The following is a 10,643-nucleotide window of genomic DNA, read 5'->3' as shown; positions in this document are numbered from 1 at the left end:
AGTTGTAAGTTACTAAAAGGATTTTAAGTTATGAGAGAAACTTACCACTACAGTACAGAGCAGATTTTACTAGCTTCTATAGCATTTTGTTGCCAGTGGTAAGAACTCAGGTGCTTCTCCCGCAACACTGCGGACCTCCTAAAAATCAGCTTCTCAACGCTTAGAAAACCAGGTAACACTCAGTAAGGATACCGACCTAGAATTCCACAGCTCACCAGAAACACTTTTCATACAATCAGCATCTCTTCAATTAATAGCCTTGGTGAAGTACAGTTGTCGAGCTGTTACAAATTTATGTAGATCTATTGATTTCAGTGATCAGACAAATCCCTTCAAATACATTTAACACTTAAATTTGAACAAGCTTGGTTTAGAAGTGTCAGTAGGCTAGTACTGCTCCCTACTTCAGAATGCCCCTGTATGCAAAATCAAGCGCACACCAAGCTCACTGTGCAAATACTTTCTGCTCCAGTCACTCTACATTTTTAATAGCTCTCCTCTGCTACCTCAAGGATGTTCCTCTAAGCTTACAAGGTCTGGAAGTTAAGATACACCATTTCAGGGCACACACAAGCAAGATGCACATGTGGCCAGGCAGAGGAGCATAGCTGCATTCTGTACTTTCTGTCCCTTGACAGGTAAGAATGGTAAATATATAAAACCATTAATAATAGCAACACTGAAACAGCCTAGTGATAAAACCACCTACTGAATACCAGTAAAACTGTTCATCAACTTATGAAGTACTTCATACATGTCCTCCAGGCAATCAAAATAAATTCAAAATCCTTTTATTACAGTAAATTTGAATATTGTGTTTTAATTAGTAGAGGGGTCTCAAACTGGAAAACAGTTTGAGCCTTCATATTTCAGCCTCTTCTGTTGCAGTATCTAAATATTCCAGGTACAATAAGGGTGCTGTGGCCAGGCAACGGACCATGAAATATTGTCCAGTGCAAAATGCAGAACAATAGATCTTAACAGCACCTTAAGAAACCCTAAACTTTACCACTAAGGGTACCTGAAGTGAAACTCATTATAATAGGCAAGATGACAAGCAGCAGTAGAAGCAGGAAACCTAATTTTTTTGTGGCCACATGCAGAACAGGGGTGATCTTAATCTAAGAAAGTAGAACAGAATGAAAACCAAACAATTTTCCAGGTCCAGAAGAACTGAAACAACTACAGGTGTTTGCAAGAAAAAACACTGAGCACTTATTTTTTTACTATTGTTTTTACTCCTTGGGTAAGAGAGGGCTCTGAAACTAATGTGGTACAACAAACAATACATAGGAATTAAAAAACAATAAAACCACAGAGACCCAAGTGCACTCCCAAGGTGGACTCCAGTATTTCACAGTGTGTTTCTTGTGCCCCACACGCAGCTCACACACCAAGCCCTCTCCAGCCGGGAACAGAAATTCTGGGTTACAGCTGTTCACCAGCATTTCTGGAGTAGCTCGTTATATTGTCCAAGCAGCACTATTTCTTCTTGAGAGCTCTCTTTCCTTCCCCCTTCTTTGGTTTTTCCTTCCCACGGAGCTTTTTCAATCGCCTCATCTCTTCCTTAAAGTCCTGATGCTCATCCCTAGATGGAGGAGGAAAGAAAAAAGTTTACTCTTTCTTGGAATACCTGGATGTGAAACATTCTTTGAACTGTATAATGAAAAAACTCTCAAAACATTTTTTTTAACAGCAAAGTCCACATGGAAATGTATTCAGTGTTACTGCTAGCAGTAATTTTGGACTGAATATGAAAGGTTTCCTCTGGTACTTTCAAAACTAACATGGTTGCCCTTTTCAGCAACAAATGGTGTGTGCATATATATTATTTCCATTGCATTTATTGATCCACTGTGTTTAAATTAGCAATAAAATATTAAAAAAAATCAGCAAGAGACAAATATGAGAATTTCCCCCTTCTCATCTAGCTCAGCAGTCTAGCAATAGCACATTGTGTTTCTGTGCTAGATACTAAGTTCAGGTCATTAGCTTCTAAGAAAACAGGGGCATGCTGAGCAGTAATTACTGTACACAACACTACTCTCAGGTGACTTCAAGAATGAGTTATGAAGAAAGCATCAGCTACTGGTAGAATCTTAATAGGAGAATAAAACAGGAAGGAGGATAAAGGGGCTGGCAGAGATAATGAATCCTCAATAGTGTTCTAATAAATTTTCTTTAATCTCTGTCCCTGTATTTTTCAGCGTGAAAGTATTTTTCAAAAGTCACAACTGCATCTTAAGTGGCCTAAGATTACTGCACTGCTATTTTTAAGTACAACTCTTTTAGAAGAGAAACAAAGAGCTTGCAAGTTATTATCAGGTCCTTTTACTCCACAACTCTTCATTACCTATTTCTGACAGCAAACCTGATCCCCTACAAGCTCTCTATACACAGAGCGGCTAGAGAAGAAACTTGAGATTAGAAGGGGAAGGAGAAGCACAAAGAACATTATCCTGTCATTGAGGCTTTCTGTGTCAACAGACAGCTATTCTAAAAACTGTTTGCATGCCCACCTAAACCAAGAGCATCCTGGATGCAATCCTTGATGGCTAGTATCGTGATACTAGCAACAGAAATAAATCTGTTTTAACTTTACAAGGTTAGCAGCCTCACTTTAAAGGGATTTCTTTAGTGTTACCTGACTGAAGTCAAAGGATTGCATTTGACTCTTGCTGATGTTCTTCAGCAGTGCAGTTTTTCCTACTCAAGACTGTGGAAATTACTTTAGAAAGCAGACAACTGATTTGGATGAAGCTGGAATCAACAAGGCTATTTAAACCGCATCTGAATTTAATTTAACTTAACTTATTTTAAGGATAAAAAGCCTCTCCAGCCTAACATAGACTTTCCTTCTCTTCTAAATTTCACTTATTAGCTGTTGAATGATTGAGGAATATATGGTAAGATTGTCTCAGTGCAATTTTTGTGTTAAGGTAACATCACCTTTTTGTAGCACATTTGTTTGCCGTATTCAGATCTACAGACCCAAGTCTTGTCTATGAAAAGCTCTCATCCCTTCCCCACAATGCCAAAGCAAGAACTATTTCTTAAGTAACTGGTTGCCCATAACTACACCTAAAGTCTTTCTCACAAAAGCTATGTTAAAAGTTACTTAGACAGTAGCCACGTATTTTACTCTCCTTGCCCTCAGTGCAACAATCAAGTGCATTATTTCCATGTACACCATATTCTGAACTAAACCTCTTTCTATGTTCCTCTTTTCCTTGAGGAAAAAAAACTGTAACAAAACCTCACACCTACCCCCTTTCCCATCCCCAGTTCTGCTCCCACCCTCTAAGCGCGGCAATTACCTGTAGAGACCAAAGTAACGGAGTTTCTTCATGAGAGCATAGTAGGTGTTGTGAGGAGGATACCAGCTGTAGACCTCCTTCTGCTTGGCCAAAGGCTGCTCACTGAATAACTTCACTACTTTCATAGATTTTGAGTCAGTTGGCCTGACAACTTCCCCAAATATCTGAGCACTCAGCCGGGCCATTCGAAGGGCATAATTGGAAACATTGGACATCTCCCAAGGAAGAGTGGGCACACATAGACAGATGCACTTTCCTGCAAAAGGAAACAACTGTAAGATGATTGAGTATTGCAAGCTATCCCAGAATTTAGGCACACAAAACAACTCATCACAGACTGATCATACATTTTAAGTCATGCATTCCTTGCATGAAATCAGTCTAATTCTCAGTACATAATCCTGAATATAAAGAATGTCTACACTAATTCAGGTAGAATTAACAGCCTAACCAGGACACTAAAGACAGCTATACAGACTATAGAAGTACCTATCACAATTTACCATGGCCAGTTTATTAGCAGATCCCACTCGGCTTGCTTAAGGCTACCTTTAAACTCCAGTCACAGGAAAAAAAATCACAATGTGAACTCTGCCAAAAGCAGTGCCTGCTGCAAAGCCTCTGACTTCTATACAAGAAGGCAAGACACCACTTAAATGTACTGAGCAAGCAACCTGGAATTTTTCCCTCATGAAAATTTCTCACCCTATTTAAAACCACTGTACGAACACTGTTACAGTACATCTAGCAAAAATGGACTATTAACTGTAAAAATAAATAAAACAAATCATGTTTCTCTAGATGAAGCACACAGGTCTTTCTCATCACAACTCCCTTCCCTTGATCATTTCCATAGTCTTTTCCCCCCCCTTTTTTTTTTTCAGTCTGTTATGATTTTTTTTTTTGAGAGGAAAGAAATCATTTCCTCATGCTAGATTCTTTTTTTCAAGAAAGCCCCACATCAGCAGCTTCCCATTCTCTTTCAGTCATCTCCCATCTAAAGACACCTCTGCAACAAAAACACTCCAAGGACAAAACCATTGTTATTAGGCTACCAGAGATAACATTCACACCCTTAAAGGAACATGCACAAGGGTTTTCTCTCAGCTTTCCTACTCCTCCCCATTTCTCCTCTTCTTTGCATCTTTACTCTTTCTTTGCAGAATGGGATGTAATAGACAAGAGTCCCATAATCCTGTATTTGAAGCTGTATGTTGCCTGTACTGTGCCTTTTTGAATAAGTGATGACATAAGTCTCCAGAGACTTCAAGTTCAAGTGAACTACACTTATGCTAAAGTTTTAAATTCTTGTTTTAATAAGTATTGCACAGCTGATTCCAGAAGATGAGCATAAAAAATTAAAGAGCATACAGCAGGGACAAGAATAATCAGTGGCAGAGGGCTAAATTCATTTTAGTAGATAACAGGGAGCCTGTTGCTTAATAACACCAGTCTGAAGTATTCATAACCTCACTTACATATGTCTGCCCACTGGAGGACCTGATGTACAACCATCTACTCTGATTTACTCCTGCTAGCAAAGCGTTAGAAAGGAAACAGGAAAAAATACTCAAGCATGAAAATAATACAAGTAATCTGAATCAAAGAGAAGAATGGAAGGAGTAACAGAAGGGAAGGCAAAGTGTCAGAGACCTCAAGTTAAGGCAGCAGGCCTAGTGTGAGAAGATAGAAGCTCTTAAATGACTGCAGGGCAGCACTTCAACTTGAACATCTATTACATGGGGGAACAATCACTAAGTTTTGCTAAATTATCCACTTCAGAACAGCCAGTCCTAATTCCTATATTCAGAGATAAAGCAACAAATTATCCCCAAAACTCTTCATCACATCATCACTCTGAAAAATATCACCAGATTCAACTCAAATACAAAGCCTGCTTAAACTCTTCCAAATGCAGCCTTGAAATGAAGATACCTCTAGCTCCTGAACAACACAAACCAGTCTGAGGGACCTGGTTTTCACTTCTGAATCACTAGAGGAATCTAAATAGCCCAAGCACCTTCGGCTGGAAACCTCCATTAATCCTTGCCAGTCAAAAAACATTTGAGAGATGAGAAGGGCAAACCCTACAAACACCAAGTGCCAGAGCTATCCAAAGCCTGCTTTAGGGCAACCTCTGATTCTACCAGAACAATTCTGTTCTTGCCACTTAACAGCGATGATATTTTCAGGATCACCTACTGGTAATTAACACACCTAAGCCCAAAGCAAAACCACCACGCTGAGCTGCTTCTTCACCTGCTCCACACTCCTTACTGCTACTCAAAGCCTTGCTTCCCCAGCCAAGGATGAGTTTTCTTCTTTCCGATGCGCTAGCCTGGTTCAGACCGCTTCCTTCTCATTTAACACATGCCAGGAGACCTGTTTCCAGAATTACTTTTGATTTTTCCAAGACCACACGGGGAAGAGAAGGCTGCCCCGGGCCACCGAAACCAGGCAGAGCCCAGCACAACCTTGTCCCCTCCAGCTCCGCCGCCTTGCTTCCCTCCAGGAGGGCGAGCAGGGAAACCCACCCGCGGGCTCCAACCGCGTCTCAGGGTAACCGCCGCCAGCGGCTCCCCGCCCGGCAGCCCCAGCAGGGCCCGGGGTCCCGCCGCAGGGCCCGGGAGGCGGCGTGGCCTCGACCGAACCCCCCGGGGCGAAGGCCTGGAGCCCACCTCCCCCCTCTCCGCGCACACTCCCAGGCCCCGCTCCCCCTTTCCTCCCGACAAGGACGGCGAGAGCCGGCAGCCATGGCCGCCCCCACCGCTCACCCCTCCGCCCTGCCGTCCGCCGCGGCGCATGCGCGGTGCCTGCCCCGTCGCGTCGGCTGACGCGAGGCGGGGAGGGGCGGCCGTTGGGGAGCGGCCGTTGGCGCTGTACCTCAGCGGAGCGGCCGCTCCTTCCCCGCATCGGGCGCCATTTTGTGGGGGCGCTCGGTGGCGATGCGGGTCCCCTGCCCGCGCCTGCGGGGTCACTCACCCTCGCGTCCCCAGGCTTGGTCCTGGCTGGGGGACAAGGAGAGCGGCGGGAAAGCCCTGAGGCCTGGCCTCCTAGCACTTCCACACCACCACCTCCTCCCAAGCCCACTTTATGCAGGCCTTCTCAGTGCTCGATTTATCCTAATTTTTAATCAGCACCAGGAGGTGCTAAATCAGGCCCTGTGCAAACATCTGAGTAAATGACACTCAGGTGATTACATGTATAAGGCAAATGTGTAATGCCATCAAAGAATGAAAGTGTGTTTGGCTGGCTGGGTCTGTTTTCTCGAAGAGCATGTATTAACTAGCATTAAATACGTTGTTAGTCCTTCCTTGATTAATTTTCTGTTGCCTTTTCCATGCTTGCCCTGGGCAAATCAGCCTTGTGGCCTGGGCACCCTTGACAGCTTTCCTGCCCTTTTTGAATGTTGGCATGATCTGTAATTTCATTCATATTCCAAGATACTAAAATTAACATTCCTGAGATTTCTTTTGCCAATTCTTCGAGGATTGTTACGCAAAAGTTGCCTAGATACCCTAATTTTAAAATACTTGTTCTGTTCTAGTAAATGTTGTTTGCCATCTTCGTTACTCACTAATGGACTGAAAAGTGCTTCTTTTTTTAGCTAGACAATAAAGTCCCTTTTCCTTAATCTTTCTAAGGAGGGAATAGAAGTTTTTACCATTTCTGTCACTTTTGTGCTATTTTACCATCTCTATATAGTCATACATGTCAGCATTGTTGCACTCCTCACTTTACTGTCTGGAGTTACATCACTCATGCTTTTTCTTTAGTCTTCATTTTTTTTTTTATACTCCAGAACATTTTTCCTATATTTTTGCCTTTACACATTATTCTATATTATGTTTTTAACTTCTGAGTGTTTCCTTCATCCTGCTGCTGAGTCAAAATTGTCCTTCAGCCAAAATTGGCCATTTTGTTAATTATGCAATCATGACTTCTAGACTACGGAGTAAGATGATAAGAATTCTCATTTACATTTCTATCTCTATTTTTGAATCTTATTTTTCTCATCATCTCATCTTGATGGAGATAGTCTTTCTGAAGCGTCTGTGTGTGTGTAGGAGAATGTTTCCCTGGCTGGGACTGTCCTTTTTCGCTTATTATAATCAAATTGTGATTGCTGGCTCCTAAGAAACCACTGATTTTTTTGTCCCATGATTAAATCAATTAAACATTATGAGCTCCAAAATACGTATTCCATATAGACTGGAATTACTTCTGTAACAGAAAATAAGTTTTATAAACTCTAATGAGATATGGCTGCTGGCTGTTTGGGGCTTTTTCCTCATACACCTCCAAACTGAACACACTTTTTGCACATTGGAGGAATAAGTCGTTAGATTCTCTGTAGCCGTCTCTGTTCTACCCCTCCTCAATGGGATTAATTGGGACAAGTTACTGCCTCTGCATCTCTAAAATAATGATGTTGGTTTATCTTGTGCTGTTAACTTCTCAGATCTTCAAAATTCTTTATTTGTTTAAAAGGATTGTGGCAAAATATTTTAATATTCCAATTTGGTAAATCATCTTTCCTGTTTCAGTAACTATGTCAGTTTGATCTCATTTCTTCTCATCAATGACAATATCCAGTTTTTCTTCCATGTTACACAACCTCAGAGAAGTGGCATATAGACCATTGAAAAACATTGAAAAAACTCTTTTCCCTCAAACTATTGGTTTCCCTAAAAATGGACCAAAGAGCGCGGTTCTGGTTCCGTTTCTGTGTTCCAGCAACATTATCAGCCTGGTGTTTGATTGTCTGAAGTTACTCTGCTGGGTTTCAGAGTAGAGACTTTAGTGGATTAGGCTGATGTGAGAATTATGAGTGTTCCTGGTCACGGCAGAAGGCAAACTGACTTTCTTATTGAGAGTTACACGTCACAGCTCTGGATCACTAGGAAGGAGTCGGAATACCATGGTTTTTCTCTTCAGAGACACAGACATTGCTGCCTGCAATGCTATACGTTGCAGGAACACAAATGTATAACTCTGTGCTCGTGAGGAGCTCCAGCTTTTTTGGTGTGATGGAAGCACATACATACAATCAGGTCAGTATTAGTTCATTTCTTCTGCTTTTTTCTTCTACAACCAATTGTTCCTTCTGTCAGCCATGCAATAACGTGCAAATATTAAATCTGAGACCAGGAATAAAGGAAAAATGTGCACTCACAAGAGCATGTTTTCGTTACTATATCACTATTATTACTGTGGTTATGAGAAGAATTACTCGCAAAGTTCCCAGCCAGGGTTAGTGTGTTAGCTAGTAAGGCAGCGTGCAGGCACTCAGGAAGGACTATCAAGGTCACAACAGTCAACAAAGTAAGTGACAACTCAACCCATCTGCAAATTTGCAGAGGTGGCGCCATGGTCTGCTTTGCAACCCATGTAGCCATAACTGGTCTTCAGCACCTCTTCTGAGGGACTGGTTCTCCCTAGGTTCTGCTGGGGAGTTTAAGCTCACTGGGTGATGCTTTTCATCTTTTCATGGTGGAGGACTTTGTCCAAGTCACTCTCCCTGAGATACTGCACATGATGAGAACAAGTTAAGACAGGCCAGTCAGGTTGCTTAGCAGTGCTGTAACGTGCATCCCTGGGAATAATTACCATCGTCGCTATACAGGTGGCTGCAGTCCTGGTTTAGTTGCTAGTGCTTGACATTCAGGTTGACGTCCAAGCTCTTCACTACTGCACCTCTAGTCACAGAAGGTGTTTCTTTGCTGAATTTTTTAGTTATCACTGTGGGGAGGCGGCAGGAGTGGAAGACATTTATGTCCCACTCCTTCATCCCCGTGAACCTCATCCACTGTCACGGTAGTGCAGAATGATGGGGTGGTTGTGGAGATGGGATGCACAAGAGCCAGACGTGCGTTTCCTGGAGCTGGTGGCATACAAACTGCTATGCAAAGCCACCTCTCTAAACAGACCAATGTAATGCTGTTTATGTAGTGCTGTAAGTGTGCATAGAGTCTTTTGGACACATAAAGTGAACATCCCTACTCTGAGGTTTTTACAGTCCAAATTAGACTTGACATGCTAGGGGATGATAATAACAGGGAATGGAAGGAAGCAGCAGAGGCTGACAGCTGGAACGGGCTTGTGATGGGCTGAATTCTACGGACATGTTGTTAGATCCTCCTGAGCTTTTTGTTGTAAATAAAGCAAAGTGGTTGGACTCATCAGCAATTATTTAGAAGAAAATCAGTAGCAGATGGGTGAGTGAAAAAGGTAAAACCCTAGAAAGGAGTAAGAGGAGAGTGAGTTGATGTGGGCCTCAGAGATAACATGGGCATTCTTTGCATGGGGACTCTTGTGAAGGAAAGAAATCAAGGGAGTGAAGAAACATGCATAGGGCACATGCAGAGAGGGAAAAAAATAGTGTGTGTGGGGAAGAGACTTCATGATAAAGTACAGGGAAGACCTTTTTACGACGAGTTGGCAGAATTTTATCTGGAATTATTTTATATGATCAATAGTGATCTGGAATTACTTATCTGGTTAATTCCTCCTATGTATGCATTTTAGTTTTAACAAAAAGCAACACTGTGACTTTGTCCTGAGAAGACTAAGGTATATCCAAAAAGAAAAAAAATATGAGGATGCCAGTTTGCTTATTGGTGCTTGTTTATTGACACTTATGAGGAAAGAAGACGCTGAACTTGTTTCATTTGATCTTGGAAACGAGGCATTTGAGTAGTTCCTGTATGACACAGTAATCAACTTCACTCTAAGTCTTACGCTTAGAACTATCATCTCATGCTGTAAGACGATCTCTAACATTTTCTTGTTATAAATATTGACACAAGGGAACAAAATCATCTGAGTCAAGTAGAAGGACCCTCTAAGCATTTGGTAAAACTGCATTGGCTACATCTGTGTTTAGAACACATTTGTTATTAATTTTTTATATGATCATGATTAATTGGTGAACTTCAATTGTATTTTGTTGCGCAGCGATTCACACTGAGCCATGGAGACATCTAGCAATGCAAATCCTCTGGAGAGAATGTGGTATATTAAAAGACTCACAGACCTTGGGTGGGCATTTGAAGGATATTTTGACTTTAAAATAACTCATCAAACGAGTGCCACAGAGTGAAATCTACAAGGATGCAGCTATTAAATACTGACACTCCAGCTATCTGACACTGGAAACATTTGGGAGGGAGATGCAGCATAGAAGAAAAATAGAAATTATTTTTCAAAGCCAGTTGGCATCTTGAGCTTATTGCTTTCCCAGAGAGCTGGGCTTTTGAGGCAGCCTTCTCACCTCCTGGGGAAAGGGAGCAAGTGCTCTTCCTCTCTCTCATGGTGCCCTTGGAC

General features: G+C 42.0%; 1 protein-coding gene across 3 annotated transcripts; it reads right to left on the bottom strand.

The window, feature by feature from the left end:
* Positions 1–1,215: 1,215 nt before the first annotated feature.
* On the bottom strand, positions 1,216–6,146 carry MRPS33 (mitochondrial ribosomal protein S33). 3 transcript variants are annotated; one of them, XM_054188313.1, is made up of 3 exons: positions 6,092–6,146; positions 3,318–3,573; positions 1,216–1,588 (listed from the first exon to the last, which is right to left on the bottom strand). In XM_054188313.1, exons 2-3 carry the CDS (start codon positions 3,530–3,532, stop codon positions 1,483–1,485), a joined length of 321 nt encoding a protein of 106 aa, XP_054044288.1. In that variant the 5' UTR covers positions 3,533–3,573; positions 6,092–6,146; the 3' UTR covers positions 1,216–1,482. The 3 variants fall into 3 exon arrangements, with proteins under 3 accessions (XP_054044288.1, XP_054044287.1, XP_054044286.1); XM_054188312.1 differs by lacking the exon at positions 6,092–6,146 and adding an exon at positions 5,535–5,934; XM_054188311.1 differs by lacking the exon at positions 6,092–6,146 and adding an exon at positions 5,577–5,933.
* Positions 6,147–10,643: the final 4,497 nt, after the last annotated feature.

Source organism: Rissa tridactyla, chromosome 1 (genome assembly GCF_028500815.1).
Source record: "Rissa tridactyla isolate bRisTri1 chromosome 1, bRisTri1.patW.cur.20221130, whole genome shotgun sequence".
NCBI classification, from domain to species: domain Eukaryota; kingdom Metazoa; phylum Chordata; class Aves; order Charadriiformes; family Laridae; genus Rissa; species Rissa tridactyla.
This window is presented reverse-complemented; position numbering and strand designations above follow the sequence as displayed.

Bases quoted from the DNA above. Each gene is read 5' to 3' on its own strand.
- MRPS33 (XM_054188313.1), bottom strand. From the start codon at position 3,532: ATGTCCAATGTTTCCAATTATGCCCTTCGAATGGCCCGGCTGAGTGCT. The intron at 1,589-3,317 runs GTAATTGCCGCG...TCCTCCATCTAG, and splicing joins CGTTACTTTGGTCTCTACAG to GGATGAGCATCAGGACTTTA.